The 20,563-nt window shown below is 41.2% G+C and overlaps 1 protein-coding gene across 2 annotated transcripts in view; it reads right to left on the bottom strand.

Moving 5' to 3' along the window:
• gabrb4 (gamma-aminobutyric acid type A receptor subunit beta4) overlaps positions 1 to 20,563 on the bottom strand; it is a 53,213-nt gene that overhangs the window by 6,467 nt on the left and 26,183 nt on the right. The window contains exons 3-9 of one of the 2 annotated variants that reach the window (XM_056398081.1): positions 17,639 to 17,706; positions 15,574 to 15,794; positions 7,376 to 7,458; positions 4,201 to 4,338; positions 1,972 to 2,124; positions 945 to 1,201; positions 202 to 291 (exon numbers count right to left, since the gene is read on the bottom strand). In XM_056398081.1, coding sequence (XP_056254056.1) covers positions 202 to 291; positions 945 to 1,201; positions 1,972 to 2,124; positions 4,201 to 4,338; positions 7,376 to 7,458; positions 15,574 to 15,794; positions 17,639 to 17,706 — 1,010 coding nt within the window. The remainder of the gene's footprint in view (positions 1 to 201; positions 292 to 944; positions 1,202 to 1,971; positions 2,125 to 4,200; positions 4,339 to 7,375; positions 7,459 to 15,573; positions 15,795 to 17,638; positions 17,707 to 20,563) is intronic. The other variant, XM_056398083.1, reaches the window with a different exon arrangement.

The raw sequence follows: 20,563 nt of genomic DNA, 5'->3' as shown, positions 1-20,563 counted from the left end.
CTCCCATCCCAGAAACTGTCAGGCTAAAGCAAAATGCAGGGATGATATGGAATGTCATTTCTTTGCATGCAACAGAAATAGTTAAGATTCTTTAAACAGAAATCTACTAGTGAATTTCACTTGTAAAAAAAAGTGACTTAATCATCTGACTTTATCGTGAGGCTCTGGCCTACAGCTGATATGATTTCTAAATACATGTACCCCAACTTTTCTTTGTTCCTCGAGATACAGATTTCTTCGCTGTGTAAATGACCTGAAGGTGTTGGTTTGAAACGGCACGGAAATGGAGTCCTTGCAATGTGAAAGAAAAATGAAGAGAATATTAAAACGGCTCTAAAATACTGGCAAATAAGCACATTTTCTAGGATTTACACAATGATTAAAGGACATAAAGTCAACAGGAACAACTTTGAATAAACACAGCATTTAGCACTTCACACACAAAAAACAGGGGGGAGGGGGCTTCATTCAGTCTGACTAGTTCAGCGTTTCCCATCGACAAATTGTTAACGTGCCAATGCCTTCTCATCCCGCGCTTTCAACTTTTGTCTAATTTCGTTGGAACACATTAAACCACAAGGAAGCAGAGTGAGAATGAATGAAGCCTACAGCATAAACATAGACAACAACCTACATAAGAAATGAGAATGTTTACACCACTGTTGAGCTAGATGAATCACTATCTCAATGAAAAAGCCTATGCTCGATAAAAAGCCGTCAGTGCTTGAGGGAGAAGCAATGGATGATGGCTGGTGAATGCATTTCGGGCTGTGGTGGCATCAGTGTGCTTCTGGAAGATTACTTCAGGGAATGCTGTATATGTGTCTTTGGATTAAATGACTATGGCTTGAAATCTTATGTGGAGAACACAGTTGTTTTGTGCTTGAACTCTGACTGACACACAGACGTGGAGTAACAGAGAGGCAGCAGACGAAGTTGCAAACCTGTTCCCTCAGGCGCTTCTCTTCGTATCTTGTGCGCTCGTTGTTGGCTTTGTTCAGCCTCTCATTGATTTTCTTCTGTTGCGCAGGGCCCCGGCCAAAGAACACGTAATTTACAAAGGCATATTCAAGCAGGGCCAGGAACACAAACACAAAACAGCCCATGAGGTAGACGTCGATGGCTTTCACATACGGAATCTTTGGGAGAGTCTCCCTAAGGTGGGTGTTAATTGTTGTCATGGTAAGCACCGTTGTCACACCTGAGTACAGCAGCACACACAGAGACAAACAATTCACCGTCAGACAGAAATGACACTGTGTTTAAACACTGACACATTCACATCTGCACAGACATCATCTGACCAACATCGCTGCAGATCAGTGACGGAGGACGTTCATCAATACTACACTGGAAAAATAAAGCCCTGCATTCACGTACAACAGCATGACCAGCAGCAAAGTACTCACATTGTCATATTATAAGAATATTATACAACGGATATAAATGTTATAGCTGGTCATCATACCTACTTTAAATGCTGTTTAATCTATAACAGTTTTGTTTGTTGGTGTTTGTGAAAATCGGAATCTGCAGAGTGAGTACAACCTGAAGGTGTGGCATTAATCTACTGCCGTTAAAAGTAAAATAAAAGTAGGATAAACTGGAAATACTCATGTACAAATAACCCCAAATTGTATCTAATTACACTTGTAGAGAGTAAATGTACACTGCTGTGTACAGGTGTATTATAACACTCCCTGCCATTAAATAATTAGCTCCCCTGATATTTGTATCAGTGTCGATTTTTTGATGATTAATTACCCAATTATCCAACTCGCAAAAAAGTTTAAAACATTTTTTTTTCTTAATTATTCAGTGCATATTTCAACATATCATAAACAGATTTAGATATTTGTTAATTAGCATGTTTTTGTTTACATCTGTCAAGCTAAATCAGGTTATTTACAAAGCTTCCAGTGCATGGGAGCAGTTAGGAGTTTTAATAACGCAGCGGCGGCTGTGTCTTACCCAGGGCCACCCGAGCTGCAGAGGCATCATAATTGATCCAGAAGGAGACCCAGGAGAGGATGGTGATCAAGATGGAGGGCATGTATGTCTGCAGGATGAAATATCCAATGTTCCTCTTAATCCTGAAACTCAGTGAAAGCCTTGGATATGAACCTGAGAGGAGGAAGGATGGAGCGATAGTTTAGAAAAGAGCAGTGGAGAGTGGAAACGGGTGAGAGTTCCAAACTCTGCACTTTGACAACACGCAGGGTAGTCATTTCTCCATTTGTTCAGATGGAGCACTTAATTTCCCCAAAGCGATGGATTCCTTTCCAGGGACAAGTTCGATTCCAATTAAACATGGCAGAAAGCAGCAAACACGGCAGATTTTTCTGCAACCCCCTATCTCAGCAGGCAGCTCCAGCATCCCACTGAGAATTGTCACAGAGAGCTGCTCTGCCTTTCTTTCGCACTTTCTCCGTCCTCTAAACATTACCAAAAGGGCGTTTTAGAGGTGCATAATTGCAGCGCGTGCCATTACACTAACACAGGGAGGAGGATGTACTGTATGTGGTTGTGAGGTGGCGAGTCATTCCATTTTGCACATTTTGCAGGAATGTCTCAGTTGGTTGTGCCAGGGCATTAATTGGTCTTTTGATTACACTTTAATTTAAACTACCACAACAATACAATACTGACGCACAAAGCAATATAAACATCAAGGCTGGACGGCTCTCCTTCAGCTATACACATATTTATGAGGTTGGAAACTATACAAATTACTCTAAATAATAGTTCAATTCTGTTCTATGTATCATATCCACAGTTTTATGTCCAATTTGTCACCAAAGAAAAAAGACTTGAGATAAGTGTGATGGTTTTAATCTAAAAGGCTATTTGCTATGGGGAACACACAATGATGGATGACCTCATCATCTCCAGGTTCCTGTAAATCTTTTAATGAATCAATACCTTAGCATACATACTTCATCAAGTGTGAGACGAACGCCTTAGATCACCCGAGCGCTTTGAAGAATAATGGCTGCAACAAATGTTCACAGATTTCATTAAACATTAGAATTACACCTAAATTTGACTTTCGCCTTGATTTTGTTGCTTGTGGTGTTGCTATGGTTACAGCTGCGCTCGCACAAAACTTTTAGATCACTTAGACAAACACCTGACCGCGTGTAACATGTATGAAGTTACATGTTCTTGCTGAGAGTTAGATGAGATAATCGATACCACTCTCATGTCCATGCGCTAAACATGAAGCCAAAGGCAGGAGGCACTTAGCTTAGCTTAGCTTAGCTTAAACACTGTAGAAAGGGAAAAACTGGCTCTGTGAAAATAGGCACAGAACTCCTCGTAACACTACAAATTGTTTTTACACTTTATTATTATTTTTACTGATTAAACAAACAAGATATACATTGCCAATTAATTAGCTTCAGGGGTACATACATTTCTAACCTTTTCTTTTTTTATTTTAGAGCCAAGCTAGCTTTTTCCTGCTGTTTCTACTCTTTCTGTTATGCTAAACTAAGCTACGCTAAGCTAAGCTAAGCTAAACTAAGATAAGATAAGATAATCATCTGCTGCCTGTAGCTTCATATTTCGTATACAGACGTGAGTGTTATTGATCCTCTCATTCAACTTTCAGACAGAAAAAAAATCTGATTCGCCCGAAATTTATTACAAAATCTAAACATAAATCATAATAAAATTCTGTATTCAAAATGGCCGATTCCAGAGCGTTGTTTTAGTCATTAAATGAACCTGTACACAGCATTTTCAATGTTGCAGCTGTTTCATTTGGTGCAAGTAATGCATGATAGTATCTAAGTGATTCATATGGTGTTAGCATGTAGAACGTCAATCTGCAAAGTAAAATAAATGTGGGAATACGACAAGTAGTAAAGTAGATTGAAGTATTTCAGTTTGTATTTGAAACGCATGATGAAATATGTCAGTGAACAACCTCAGTTACTGTTCTCATTGAGAATAAAGACGTTTGGTACTTCAGGAAATGGCCACCTACAATCTGCTGTACTGAAAAGAAAACTGTCTTTCTGCATGACCCAAATATAATCACATTCCCCACAGTGACGATGACGTATTTACAGATGCCCACACTCACAGCGGTTACGGATGCAGAGGTGTTCATAGACCACGTAACAATAACATTGTGTATTCAGTGGACACACTATCAGCCTTATTGCAGTGGGTATGATTTTACGAAAGTCTTACCTGTAATAAACCTGACTTCCCTGGACACCAAGCGGATGTCCACAATGGAGAACTGAGGTAACTCTAACTTGTCCACGCCCGTCACAGCATTGTCTCCTCCTTGCCAGAAGAATACGATGTCATCTGTGGTGTATCCATCTGTGTCCAAGGGAAGATAAAGATGAAAATCACACGTGGAGTGTGATGAAGAAACAAACATTAAAGTTTCTGTTTTAAGTCTGTTGCAGGAGTTCTGATAATGAGTTGAGGTCGCTTTGACAAATCAAGCACTTGTTTCTAACTACATGTGTAGTCTTGACGTTTGGAGGCTAATCACCTAACATGGCTTCATGGTGTTTACCTTTAGATGTTAATGGTCCCATTGAGAAAAAAACACAGTGGAAAAAATGTTCCTCTGGGCACTAACGACAAAAATGAATTATTGTTTTTTCAAACTGACTACATACATCATCTGTTTTCAACAATGAGATGTCCATTTACACTAGAAGTGCACTTTCAACAATCTGCATGTCTCACTGAGTGCTACAGATGTCCGTCAGGTTGTCTCATTTTTCAAAAAGATATCACTGCTCGAAATATGATTTACCATCAACTTTAATCCATTCATTTACTATAACATCAACCATAACTTTGATTCTTGTATTCTTGGAGCCAGAGTTGTGTTCGGTGCTGCAGACAGACAGCGGGAGGAGAGACATGAAGTGTTTGGATTCTGTTTCCTCCCGTAGCACCGAGCAGCAGCAGAGACAGAAACTCCTTCAGTGGAAAACAATCCTGCCGAAGACTTAAATCAGTCTGTTCTCTGCAATCACATGCTCCAGTGTCCAGCCTCCTATGGAGCTACAGTATATCACTGCATGCATTACTACCTGTGTGAATATTCATTAACATGTGTCACTTCGTATGGCGCTCACACACATTCTCAACTGGCAGTGCAATTGAAAGTGACCACAGCGGCAGATTTATGGCGGCACGCCGGCGTGCATTCACTGCAGAGGCATTTCTCAGAGCGGGAAGTGTTACTACATTTCACATTGCACTGCCACACGTCCAGACCTGGATGACATTAAACTCACTAAGGGACCAGGATTCATTACCATTAAATCTCTCTCTGAGGTTATAGGGTAAGGAAATGTGACATTGTCCATGAAATTGAAAGAACTGCCTGCCTAATCAATCAAACTGATGGCCAGCGTGCACAACCCCCACTAATGCAGAGCACTCCGAGAGCATAAGCAGCAGATATTCTTGCAACTTTTTAATTCATGGCATATCCATATTTCATTGCTTACTGAAGACCCTGAGGGTAAACACACTGCAGTTTTATCTCGAACAGTAACCACCACAAATATCTGGTGTATTGAGCAAGTGGGAGTGATTGATGAAGCGGTCAATGAAAATGATCAAGCAAATACAATTTTTAATTACACCACTTGCACATTTTTCTCCTGAATAATGATTTATCTAAGTTAAAGGCATTTGGAAAAAAAAAAGATGTGAAACAACTGTCAGTTAAATTATATTGTATAATATGTAAAGTCTGCATTTTTACATCCCATAATGATCATAGAGAGGAATCCAGCAGCTCTGGAGGGAGCTTTGAAAAACCCTAATGATGCCACCAGGGTTCTCTCGATTTAGGCTTAGAGATTAAAAAATGTGGCATTTACCAAGTTCGAGTGGTCTCATAAAAAAGTGCTATTGGTTGCATTATGGGAAATGTAGGAGCCAAGGTTTTTTGAAGCTTGACCCATACTAGAGCTGTAAGTCAGGATATCTTGGCCTCTGCTGCCTCGTCTTTTTAAAATCTGTATCTTGTGAGATGGCCAAGTTTATGGAGGTGTAACACTAAATCTCCCATCAACAGAATGAAGAACATCCTCTCTAATATTATAACTATAACTACTATATAACTACTGTCTATTAAAGACTAATTTGAAGGAAGATTTGACTGTGACACCTGGTTCAGAGAGTCATGGCTCATACACCAAGATGATAATGTGTTAATTGATATTTTAAGTCAATTTGAAGGGATGGTGAAAATGGTAAAAACGTACAGTATAAAGTTCTGTAACACTGTCACTGCTGCCACTTCAAAACATGACAGAAATACAACGAAAGAAAAACAAAAATCTGATTTATCCATTAGTTTTGAAAACCTGCTGATTTAGGATTTTTGATAATCTTCTTTGAAGCAATTCAAATTCAAACGACTGACTGGTTACCAAGGAAGGAGCATTTATTCGCTCTATTTCCAACAGTTAGATGTGAAGATTGACACCACTCTCATAAATTTGAAGCTATAGCCATTAGCTTAGCTTAGCGTAAGGGAGGAGGGGGGCTAAGTCCCACTAATTAACACATTATGAATTGTTTGTTTAATTTGGACTATTTCTTGTCTCCTCATCTTGCCTGTGAAGTTGCAGCAGATACTCCAAGTGTAGTTCCTAAATTGTTGAATTGCTCCTTTAAAGACCATATGGTAGATAAAGAAAAGTTAGGTATTTTAGAACAAACGTCTAGATGTTGGATCAAATATGTGCAAACTGACCACTTGCTTTTTTTATTTCTATCCATTTTATTAAAATAATTATTAAATCCTCGTTACTTATGTAATGTAAAATGTATTAGTTGCTTAGTTTTGTGTCCCATGTACAAATGATTAATTAAAGTGATTATTGTGGATGTGCTAGGTGTAAGCTAATATTAAACTATACTTATTCAGACAATGTGTGACACCAGTGTGATTTGGGGGTTAAGAGCCACACCGCAGGTCAAGTAATCAGTTTGCCTTCACCATCCACAGATCCAAGGGTGGCCCGATCCAGCTGTCACACTGAGGGAATACTAATCAATGCACATCATCAAGCACCGTGATTTCTTCTTTATTTCTCAAAGCAGTCATCAGCTGCAGAGCTAGAGCATCTGACAAATGACCCACATTGACAGAGATGCCAAACATTTCACTCACGCCTCGTCCGGATTCTCCTCCACACATGTATTCACCAGAAAAACAGAAACTTGACGTCATCACGTCTTATTTTTATGGTGAATCTAAGGTTGTGATCGACCAGTATAAACAGCTCTCTGGCATTCATGCTTATTGTTTCGGAAGGGCTTTGATGTGAGAGAGCAAATGAAAAAAACACCACGCAGGCTCTTCTGCATTACTCACAGCTTTCGATTTCCAGGGTGCAGTTCTGTTCGTCAAGCGGGTACCTCCTCAGGTCCATCATGCAAGCAGCAGTGGTGGTTATTCTAAGAAAAACACACAGAGACACAACAGAGACTGAGGTGACGTCACAGAGACACAGACGCGTCCCTCGCCTCCCCACGAAACACTTTCAACACACAATATGTAATAAATCAAAACAAGAGCAAAAGATGGAGTTTGGTGATGTTGTGTGGAATCATGGGAGTTGTTGTCTTCACCACCGTTGCCATCATCAGACTCCTGGTTTGGATTCCTTCAGTGTCGGCTGTTCAGGAGGTTTTTTTACCGACCGGGAGCTGAATCGTCCGTCTCCTTGTCTCGGACTCAGTGATTAAAACACAGAATCATGTGACAAATAAAAGTTTCACGGTAAAAATCTGCATTTTCTCAAACGACTACTGTGACTGTTTGCTCTGCTTGTTTCTCTGATAACTTACGATCCGATGACTTAAAATCCTTCTTCCAGTTAAAATATATAGTTTTTGATGTTTCTGGCACAAATGGTTGATTAAAATACGGATTTCTCTGGGTATGAAAATTGCACTGACTGCATTTTATTGAATAATTTAATTAAATATATAAGATAGGCTTAGTCATTTACAGAAATCTTAATGTAGAAAAGTCACATATTGTACCTTTAATAGTAATTATTTTGTGGTTGTTTGCTGAAAACATGAGAGAGAGAAAGTGCATCGGTTCAATAATTCATGACCAGCTTTTAACATTACATTATTGTGAGGATGTTTTACCAATACCACATGTATCTTAGAGCACATACCCGGTCGCTGACCTCTTAAACCTTTTAAGGTTCATTAAAAGGGAGCTGGAGACAGACAGAGAGAATGAACCATTGCTCTCTTATGTTAAGAGTTTTTTTTTCTTTCTAAATGACTTTCACTATTTTTCCTTCTTTTCCGGAGACTCTTAAATATGATTCATTTTCTATGTTTCTGTGAGTAGTCTGGAGATGTCATTTCTTTTTCCGTGGATCACTAAATGCTCAGCCTCTGTGTGCGATTTTGTCAATGTGCGTTATTTATTGCTAGTTCTGAGATGTGCATTTCTGCCAGGTAGCTTTAGGAATGATGTATGCATAGCAGTTTATTAATGTCAATAAATCCAGCAGCTCGGCAAAACAGCTTTGGCTACAAATTATACATGTACGGCTCTTTGGCATTTTAACTTATATTTACCGGTGCAGCACATTTTAGTAATTAGATTTCTGTGGTTCATACGGGCTGGTATGTGTTCATCACACCGGCGTTCATTCACTCACCGCCCTCCCGTGTACATGAAATAGAGGAATTCATTTTCAGCTCATCATCCCAGTGTCAGAAGCCAGCAGCACGTTCACAGGGAAAGTTTGATGTGTGCACACCGTATGTCTCTGTGTGCATGTTAGAGCGTGATGAGGCTGATACCAAGTTTTACCCTTTCAAGCATATTTCACATTTCGGATTCATTATTAATCATGTTTTAGTCAAAGCCACCAGCTCTGCTGCAGGTTTACACTGATGCAATAAACGAACGTCCACAGCCATCTACAGTAAACAGTAATACAGTAGGTAATAAGCTGTTTGCTTTGGAAATATACTGCTTGAACGCAGGGTTTGTAAATTGGTCATGGTGGGGTGAGCAGAGTGCCGTCGGCGGGTAATTGGAAAACAAAATATGTTCTACTAAAGCTGATTGGGCCAGATTAACACAGGAGCATGCGGGGGCCTCTGGGTCCATGAGAGCAGGAGGCTCCAGGAGGGTGAAGAAAATAATACATAAACAAAATGTGTGACAGGTATGTATTTATTATTCACAATGACACTGAGCTGCATTCTGCTGCACAAGCATTCAGCTGCTCAAACTGCAGCCTGTGCTGCTCCACTGTGCTGCACCTCCCCGCCGCCTCACAGCGCTGCTCTACTGAGCGCTACATACACACTGTGACGGGAGAACATCCCGCCTAATTACATTCATAGGAAAGGTCGCATGGCAGTTACGATTTTCCAGACAAAAAGTTGAAACAGACAATGTCTCTCCTCTGAGCTGCGGATGTTCGTTTTGAGACAAAAAATGGTTTTAAGAAAATAAAAGGACGGAGGAGTTTGTAAGTCTTTCTCTCTCCATCTTCAGCTCTGCTCTTCCATGTTAGACGCTGGAATCCTGAACCTGTGCATCCTTCAACACCGTCCTTTAATAAACTACATGCAGCCCTCCTTCATACAGACGATGAGGAACTTCAGAGAAAATCGTGGCTATAATTGGATCCACTGGCTGCTATCACATAGAGGGAAACCTACACATTCACTTTTTCTTCATCAGTGGTGATAGATATATTGATTATGCAGTTATCTGTGCTGTGACTCTGTGGGCTCAAACAGGAGGTGCTGGAGATCTGATGATACAGAATATTCAGTATGTTGAGATAAATTAACATTTTTTAATTTAACCACCTTGGTGTTGGTTAGACAGGTGGGGGTGGGGGGGTGGGGGGTTGTTATGTATGTAGCCATCTCTGTATATAGTCATTTTTTATGATATGATTTTATTAAACCCCAGAGAGAAGTTGCTTTTAAGAATAAATTGGAAATAAAGCATGAAATGTAAAAAAAAAAACAACATCATCATTAATAACATGGCTTACATTAGCTAATAAAACCCTAATGAAGCTAATAAAGCTAATAAAAGTAATAAAGCAAAGCTATAAGTAAGAAGAGAAAAGAAACAGAAATCTCTAAACTCTAACTTTGGTATCAAACAGGGTTTTAATGTAGATCCCATCATTCAGAGTAAGAAGCTGACTGAGAAACGAACCTTTAAGTCTAATGACAATGAACCAACTATCTACCAGCTCGTCCTTTTCCATCACTACCAAACAAACTTGGGCCCAAACCGTGAAGTAATGGTGAAGAAATACGTCGCAGTTTCGTCTTACTGTAGAAACTAAGAAGAAAAGAAAGAAGCTAAAACACGGAGAGGCCGTCCGATGTGCTGCTGGAAACCTCCAGCTTTGTCCTCTGTGATCATACGCAGGAAGACATACCCTGTCAAGAGTTACAGTCACAGCTTTTAAAAGAAAATACCCGTGGTACAGTAGCGTAGTGAAGTAGTGACATCCTGGCAGAGGCAGCAGCTCGGAGTAACGGACAGAAATGAATCTTTGCCCCCTGGCAGAGAGAAAAAAAAGCCCCACTACGAATAAAATTGACTTTTTATGTGACACTTAACAAGTCAGGAGAGCATCATCATTGAGTAGGCACGAGTTGGGACGGCTCACAGTCAGGGCCTGGGATTTGGAAATGTCAGCAGATGTAGGTCAGCAACTTACAGTCCCACCAGAGATGGTCAGCAGCAGCAGCCTCAGACCTGAACAGGCACTGCAGTCCACACTCAGCAGTCTCTGCACTGTGTCCATTCAGGATGATGTGCAATATTAGCTGCTTAACCTTTGTGAGAGACGTAACTTCTTTAATGTCATCACAATGCAAAAACAAAGGAGTAAAATCTTCCAATTAAATGTGCATTCCCCTCATTGTTAGCGGCAGCTCTCTTGGCTCCTCGGACCACGCATCACGCCGACAACACAACAGCTGAAAACAACCTGGAGGTGGATCCCAGAAAGCTCAGCACTACAGACAGGGAGGTTTGCAGACATGTGAGCAATAGTTTTGACACCTACACAGTCTGCTGATGCGTCTTCCTCTGTGAGGTAGCTCGCGTACCAAACAAAGATCATTGTACTACACCGTGGTTTAATAAACAGAGGAACATGAGAGAGCAGATTTACAGGAATGGGAAGAGAGAAAACACCATCTGGTGAAAGGTGAGCTCAACAAAGTCCTGAATGCTCTCAGCACCCGGAGCGCTACAGAACTGGACGGTCCGTTCGCTAACGATGATTCAGCCTCTCGTCTCACTGGCCAGTTAGAAGAACCTGCTCCGTCGTGCGCACCGGGCTCTAACTTTCTACTGACACGACTTCTTTTATTGATGTTTGGAACGACTTTCTTTGTTTGCAACATCCAAACTCCCTCCTGCAGCACTCAGCAGTCCTCTGCCCCCTCCCTCCTCTCCACACAGGAAGAAAGCACAAGGGTAAAATCTCGCCACCGTATATCACACTTATGCAAAAATGACAATTTAAGCAAAGTTTTCTCAAAGGGATATTCAATCTAAGGTGGTAGTTGGCAGCAGCTTTCCAGATTTGATTTGGACCTGCAGTGCACATGAACCATTATACCTCCAACTTTTGATTTGCACAATCAATGTCCACTCCTGGGGAAAGGAACCAGGGGCAGGAACATGCACACTTATAGACTACAGTCTGTATATTATAGTCATATATCACATGTCAGTGGCTGTGGTGGAAGACGGGCTCAAATCTTTTTTTTTTATTTAAGTAAAAGTATCAGTGCACCAACACAAAAATACTCCATTACAAGTTAAAGTGCTGCATTCAAGATCCAACGTGAATGTACAAAAGGATGATCAGAAAAATGCACTTTAATATCAAAGTGCATCATTCTGCTGCTTTTATCTATATTATTTATTTTCTCTTCTTTTTGTGACAACATTTTTTTGATTTTACCACTTTGGGCCTCAAACCTTCTGAACAGTTTAAAGGTGGAACTGATGACAACTCACCTGAAAGTGTAACAAGCCAAGATGGTTTGAAACAGCTTCAACAATCCATTGTATTACACAAGTTTATATCTAAAGCCTTAATCTGAAAGTAACTGACAAAAACTTCCATCTGAAATATTCTGGAGCTGAAGTATAAAATAGAAGTACAAGTATCTCAAAACTGTACTTAAGCACAGTACTTGAGTATAAATACTTCCCACCACTGGTGCTCGAACTGACTACTGTGCAGTCTGCAAGACTGTTTTAATGACTCACTTAAAATCAGTATGAGTGTGTTTTTATGAGATTACAGAATAATCCTGATTGTTAACATGTTTGTTTTTTAGTGTTGAAGTCTAAAACGTATCCTGACTCGTCGACAGACTGAAGACTGAGGTGGAGAGAAGGCATCACTCAACATCCAACACCAGATCAGTGGATGTGAAATGAGGACAGAGTTGTGAAGCAGAGAGAATGTGAGCTGGTACTTAAAGTGAATACAAAAATAGAATTGGTTGATCAACACAACAGCAGCTCGGATTAAAATCAGTGTAAGAGGTAGAAATCAAGGTAAATAAAGACTTAAAAAAAAGAAAAGAAATACAAACACAAGCATCAGCAGATTTCACAGCGAGTGGATAGGTGAGAGCACAGCACAAGGTGCAGCAGTGTGTGTAATGTGATTGTCCACAGTTTGTATTCTACTGTGCTCACGAGTAGCACAGGGGACAGATTCAAACAGGCCGTCTTTACAAGAAAAACGCATTTAAAACAACAAAACCCTCGACGTGAGGCGCAACATTCAAATGAACTGAGGATACAGCTTCTATTGTTAAAGTTTCATCCACTGTTCCAGAGAAAAATGTCCACACAACCCTTGGGCAAAGTCAAACATTTCAACAAAGCGATTTAATTACATGCTTACGAGGCTTGCAAAGGTCCTGGAATCACCACTGCATGTAGATTATGTGCCGCCTCTAATCACTGTACACTGCTGAAACAATGGTCTGGAGGACGGGTCCAGGGGTTTTGACACCATCTGCCGTACACCATTACTGCAGTGGGCGCTGATAACCGTAAACCCCTGCGCAGTATGTCTGAGGATGAGATGCTGGAGGAACGGCTGAAGCTAACGTCCTCCTGCAACCCTCTTAGCTCTCTGCGTCGTGCAGGCACGAAGCCAGTGGAGATGCAGATGCAGGTGCGATGCCATTTTCCTCTGAGTTTTACGACGCTTGTTTCTGCTCGGTGCGTCTGCGGCGCCGGAGCTGCACCAAGTGGAGCAGCTGGGGATGTTTATTCAGATCAGGTGGTGAATTGTGATGTTGGTGCTGTTTTGGCATGAAATGGATCCTGTTTCCACCTGCTTCCATTTGGAGGAGGAGGAAGTTTTCCAGCCAAAGTTATATTTTTAATGGCTAATAATCTCATCCACAAGTGCTCGTAGGAGATACGAGGCTCTTCCATTTGAGTTAATTTAATCCCTGTGACCATCAAACAGCAGTGAGAAGGGGTGTGGGTGGGTGGGTGGGTGACAGGAGCTGATCTGATTGGCCAACTAATATATTCATCCTGCTCCCGACCTTTCTTCCTTTCCAGGATTGCTGCTGGACACCTGTTCACCAGTTTGCCGCGCCCGTGTGCACCTGTCCCAGAGTGTTCAGGGCAAACGTTACAGATGCGTTTGGTGGACAAACATCTGCAGCGTTCACCAGCGGCGAGACGTTTCTACTGCTGACAATCTTCAGTCATAACGGAGGAAAAAGAAAAACTTATCCTACTTTTTTGTGTCAGCACCAATTCAGTAATTCAGAGTTTGTGAATACTGATTATCACATTAATAATTCATTACTTCATATGATCTAAACCTTGTCACTGCCGTTTTCTTTTATTCATGGAACAAAACACATTCCCAGCGTCTTTGCCGCCATCAAACTACTTTATTTTAACGACTTGTGTTGAGAAAAGCAGCGATCCATTCTGAGTTTGAAGAAACCTCAGGACGCTCTCTTACTTGCAGCCGTCCTCGGGGGATTTCTGACGAGTCCCTCTGCGCACATTACAGCTGACTGAACTGTCTTGTTTGTCAGTGATCGGGGACATTTAGGGTTTGAGCATTTTGAACCTTTTTATAGCCTTTCTGGGTCAATGAATCTTGGATTTAACATCACCCCTCACTCCTTCCAAAACATTGTTGCTGTTTTTCTTGAGCCACACTTAGACGTTTGTAGACTAATAACTTTATAAATAAAACTTTAAAGTCTGTTTATTGTGACCAAAAATAAATCCGTCATAATTCATGCCGCCACAGGACCGAGCGTGTGGTGATGTTTCTGGTGCCACATGTTGTATTACTGGCAGCGGTTATTTCATCAAACCTTGTCATGTGACCGAGTCGTCTGCTGTGTGCTGCTGACTGAAATCACCCCTCCCTCCACCTGTCAATTAACGGCTGCAGCGGAAAAGGTTCGGGTTTTTTTTCTGGTCTAAAAATCATTTAATTGCTCTTTTTGCTCTCGCTCTAGATTTCTTCTCATAATATCGTCCCTCCATTTTCTGTACATATTAATTGTGTTTGTGGTCACAGCCTCCCCCAGCACTGATGGAATATTTCCCCCTTTATGTCCATATTTTTCTTTCGGGGGCATCACGCATGCTTTGGATTATTAAATTGTTCCAAAAGTAAAATAAAAAAAGACACGGAAAATCCATTCTTTCTCTGTACTGAACCTGCTTCCTTTTCTGGGTAATTCCCAGCATGCACTGGGTTAGAGGCAGGAAAAACAGTCAGTCACTGGGAACAAACACACAACACATCCTCACTCACATTAAAACCTTAGTTTTTTGTCTTTGGAGAGAAAGAGCAAACTGCAGACGTGTGGAATATGTATATACATGTATAATTATATGGGATAATGCTAAATACTAAAATGTAGAGTGAAAGCAGCACGAGTGGAGACGAGTCATGAAGTCAGTGAACCAGAATTTCTACCCAAAGTTTGCATTAGCACTATAAACCACTGGTCATACCAGACAGAGTCAAGCTGTAGCAGCGAAACCCCCGAGTGCCCTGAAGTGAGCGGCGGTGCCTTTTATTGCTCATGAATTCATCATTTTAGTTGTAAGAGGAAGAATGTATGAGTTCTTCTTTAAAAAGTCATAGAGTATCATTTGAACTCACATTATTTCAGAGCAAAGTTGCGGTGATGCATTTAGAATGAAGTGATGCTCCGATGCCGAAACCTTTTTCTTAACAGCGAACTCTTCTGTGGCGCACGTCAGTCACTTTATGTTGTTTTTGGCGACACATTTTTCACATCTTTAATAAATCAGATCTGAAACTGGCCTCTCAGTACAGGTTGAGGTTCACCAGGTCGATACGTGTTGAAATGGAGAAAAGAAAACTAAACTGGATGTGACACACAGTTGTGTAGACACATTGAAGAGAGAAATACTGACGTAGATCACCGGACCAGCCACAGACAGAGCATGAGATCATGCACATGACAGAGATAAGGGTTTAAAAATGAGTGTCTGTTTACCTCAGCCCATATAAGACGGTGCCGTCAGGGTGCAGTCGGATCATACGGTTTTTTACCGTCACACCGTGAAGAAAGGACTTCTTGTCATTAAGGAAGTAGGTGTCAGGGAGCCACAGCTGGTCTGCTACACGGTTGTCCAGAGTCAGGTTTAGGTTCAGCTCACCATAGGCCAAACGCTTATCTTGCCAGCTCTGCTGGAAATACATTGTGATGGTGTAGTCCTGGAGAGAAGAGGGAAAAAATCTTATATGAAGTCACAGACAAAAAACAATTCAGTTATACACCAGGTCATGAGCTGACAATTTAGCAAAAAGAAAAGAAAAGCTTTTCTGTTTTGTGTTTGTCTTTTAATTAAGTATCTATCTATCTATCTATCTATCTATCTATCTATCTATCTATCTATCTATCTATCTATCTATCTATCTATCTATCTATCTTTTTGTTTCTTGCCAGCGCCTGATGAAACTAGACGGAGAGACGAGTCAGAAATCATGGACATGGTTTATTATAGGTTACAACTGAAATCACAACTGATGGATAGTAACATAAGTTATATAGAGAACTCAAACTCAAAAACATGACAATACAAGAAATTAAAAATCTCTATTCAGCTTCATCACAACACAAAATAAAGAAAAAGAAGAAAAGGCAACTTTGATGAAACTATGTCAGCGATAAATAAATGCATCAACATCTACGACTGTTAATCATGAAAAGGAATCTGCTCAGCGTTTGTGGAATAGGACACAGGCAGCAAACCAACAAACACAGCTGTACCAGCGCTTGTGTGTAACACTGTCTCCACCAGCAGAAGCTCTCCGGTGAAGATATGATGTCTGCCAGCTCTGTGGTCACAGCACTCAACTGTTTACAGTGAGTGACATGAAAAGCTCTTATCAGTGCACCGGCTTCATGTAAAACCTACGCAGTCCAAAAATGACTCAAAGACTTTTTAAATATTGTGCAGATCAGTTTACTGCCTCACACTTTCACTATAACACAGCTCTCAGTATTAGCTAAATGGACTATCAGCTCTGTGTTCTGTGTTTCCCTTATAATTTGTTTTTCTTATCAAACAGTGCAATGCAGCCTTGATACTTCAGTCCTGCTGCACGACATCCTGCAGTTCATGTTGGAGCGTTACGCTGGATACCAAGTATCCCTTACATCTTAATCTATTAATGACACAAAGCGTGTTGTATTGAGAAATGTCAAATGTGAACAAATGACTAAACACCGAGCTCCTAATGAGCACTCGGCCATACTGCCGATAAACAAATCAATCAACCCTCTCATCAATTTATCATTAAAAATGAACAATTGTCAAAGCAGACGTGGGGAAAGGAACTTTAAACTGGTCTGACAAAAACACACACACTTGACTGTACAACCAGCAGCTGCAAACATTAACATTTATCTATTTTTTTTTATCTATCTCAACCCCCATCAAATTTAAGGTGAACGCAGTATTATCATTGAGAATTTAATATACTCATTAAATGTTGCCACCCTGCAGAAATGCTGGGAAAGCAGAATCATAAACAAACTGTTTGTAAAAGAAAGTGTGCGGCGGCTTTGAGCAGGTGAGAGTCACCTGATCGCTCCAGAGGAATAAACCCAGACGAAGAAATAAAGACAGACAGAAGACAGAATAGAAAAGCATGTGGGAGGAATGAGCTGCACAGTGAGCGACTGTCAGACTGAGTGAAATAAAGAAAGCGCTAAGAGACAGAATGACGTCACCGCTCAGACTCCAGCCATATTGCCTTCCTCACCTCTCACCCTGCGTTTCTCGAGTCGGCGCCACAGTAACAGAACATGTGCTGTAACAGTGAGCAGACTGAACTGAACTGTAACTGATCAATGTTTCTGTCTGTTGGTTTCATTCAGTGCAAACTTGTGAGATTCTTGTCCGCCAACACGGTTCAAACCGCGTGTGGCAGCGGTCGTGGGTGGGAAGCCAGTGAGGGATCATGTATTTGTCGGGTGAGGCGTGCAGGACCTGCAGCGCTGCGGTGGAGAAGACCACGACCACCGAAAAAAAAACTAAAAGACAAAAACTTACCATGTTTACTTCTGAGATGGAGTCGATGCTCGCTATGTTGATGCTCATTCCTACGATGACTGGAGGACCTGAGGGCACGAAGGGAAAACCGAGGTCACCACAAAAGTACAAAAAGGATTACATGCAACTGCTGCACTTAGAAAGCACTTCACTAAGGAAAGTGAACAGACAGAGTAGTGATGATGGAAAATTAACAGGATTTCCTTTGACCTACTTTTAATCCCACTTAAGTTCGTAAACACATTCAACCTGTCAGAAGTTTCACAACACACTCATTTTCACTCTTTATATTGAAGTTTCACCAGTTCACCAGTTCACCTTCCTGCAGCAGTGGCAGCGAATAAAACCCTGAAAGTTAATGCAAACATTTCCTACAGGTTGAGGACTGACAAACCCTCTGCACAAAGGCAGCGTCGGAACAAACAGTGTTACGACACCCTCTGACGCATCGTTAGGACAATACTGTCCTGCAGGAGGTCGAATCAGAATGGTGGGGAAAAGGCACACACTGGTTGGTTCAGGGCTTCATCCTACAGCAAGGTAATGACCCAAAACATGAGAAGACCAGAACCGGACGGAGGCTTCACGTGATGAAGACCAGCACAGTCTCCAGACTTGGTGGTGAAAGCAAAGCAAAACTGCAAGTGACACACATTTGTGGGAACTTCTGCAACAGTGTTGGGACGAACGAGTGAGTTCGGCTGGATGAGTCAAAAATATAAAATATATTTAGCTCAAGAAGAAGAAGAATCATTCCATGACTCCAGCTGTTTGTTCTGTGTTTTAATTTCAGAAACATTGAGACATTGAATTATGTAAATTCTAAGTTGTAAAACTTTTGTCTGGTAGTGGAAATATTCATGTTTCATACTGGCTGTAATGCACTGAGGGCTTTACTCCCTTTTGCATTTAGCTTGCTCTGCATTTCCAACTCAGACCAATGGACTCACACACTCATCAGCAATGCAATACTCCCAGTTTAAAGACCAACATCAGATAGAAGATGATGCATCACCTCCACATGTTCAACTATACTGATGAAAAATGGCAGTGTTAAGTACAGTACTGCTCACACACATGGGCTACTCTTGCAGTGTACAGTGACAAAGCAAATTCAAATCTGAGTCTGCTGCTCAGACGCTGTGCGTAGAACAGAAAGTAAAGATCAGTTCCTCTGAGAAGCTTATGAAACAACACTGAGAAAATGCACTCATCCATACTAATTTCTAGGCTCGCAATTCATGTAAAGGAACAGGAAGAGCAAACCGTGCCTCATTTACATGATTACAGTACAGGCTGTAGACATGTAAACAGCTACGCACATCGACTCCCTTACATGTACACTAAACACTCAGCCCACTTCAATATTCAACTTTAGGTTTACAAGGATTATCCATCCACAAGAGCTCGTGTCCTCACAGCCGCTGTAACCAGCATCCAGTGACTCCAGACATGATGTGACACTGTATGATCACTAACAGGTAAATCTACACACAACCCTCTCAATATTACAATACCTTTGTTTTTTACAATATACTTTAAATAGCTGCCATGATAAATTTCCATTCGCCACGTGCTGGGGTTTCCCCTCAGCCTCCAGCTCACCCACACTTTATTTAGTTTCCTGGTGTCAGCTCTTTTCAGATTTATCCAAACAAACTTTGGAATATCAGCATCACACTACAAGCACAGTTCGTCTTTGGTCAACACAGACAGTAACACAGAGGAAGCTGATGCAGAACTGCTGGGAGGGCTGGAGACTGGAGTCTGTTTAAACTACATACAGCACTGCTTGTTGTTTTTGTTCCTCTGTTCTTTGCTCGATGCTCGTTTCCAGCGAGCAGCAAAATAAAGAAACCTGGCACCCTCCACTCCAGAAGCTGTTACCCCGGGCAGCGGCCTTTGGAAATGTGTTGAAGGTTTTTTTTTTTATTTTGACAAATTTTTCTCTTTCTATCTTTAGTCCTTAACATCCTTAACACCGTTTCCACGACACCTCCCTCTACGAACCCCGTCAGCCTATCAGGCCTCCAGACGTGAACTGCTGACAGAAAACAGAAAGAGCAGAACCGGCCCAGTGATTGGCTCATGTGGCAGTGCTGAATCCGGATGCCCACATGATGTTCTGTAGTATTATAGTGGAGATGACATTAGCATAAGGATCGTAAACAACGCAGAAAAGCTCTGCTACAGTGTCCAGGTTTACTGCATCATATCATCACGTTCATGAGGAACTGAACCATGACCTTCTACTCAAATGAAGGATGGAGGATGTTAATGTGTGTGTGGGTTTGTGTCCCTGCCTCTCCGTTTGTCTGCGTCTTTTCCACTCACTTTCATAAATTCAGGACAAAACAGAAGAGGCTGAGGACAAGACAAGTCATATCTGTTGTTGAACATCTGCTCAGCTCATTTGTTTTCATATTTAAACGTAGTAAAGCGTCACCCCCCCCCACACACACAATCTTATCTGCCCAATGTGACTGCCATGATGTGTGGGGTACATTCTCAGGAAGTGCATGAAGCTCTGAACCTATTTGTGATGTTCAAATAGCACCGTGTCACCAGTAAGCATTTCTTAATTCTTTGATAACGCTGTGATAATATAGTCTGTATGTTTTATGTGAAAACACCAGGTTGGGTTCAGACAGTTCTGGACCATTGTGACTCAGAGCCGATGGAAGTCCTGCACAAGTTCACAAAAAAGAGTTTAAAATGAATAAATAAACCAACATGTTAAAGTCGTCTTTAACCAGATCAGATCTACAACTTCTGCACTGAATCCTCTAAAACTCAAAGCTTTGAAATGCAAAGAGAGTGGAAAAGAAGACTGTGACAGGAACTACAGACAGCAGGAGTCATGGTGATGATTTTAGGTGGAAAACGTATCAGAGCCCATAAAGATTGACGACATATAAAAACTCC

Source organism: Seriola aureovittata, chromosome 15, assembly GCF_021018895.1.
Source record: "Seriola aureovittata isolate HTS-2021-v1 ecotype China chromosome 15, ASM2101889v1, whole genome shotgun sequence".
In the NCBI taxonomy this organism is placed as follows: domain Eukaryota; kingdom Metazoa; phylum Chordata; class Actinopteri; order Carangiformes; family Carangidae; genus Seriola; species Seriola aureovittata.
Note: the sequence above shows the minus strand (reverse complement) of the source record. Positions and strands in the feature narration are given on the sequence as shown.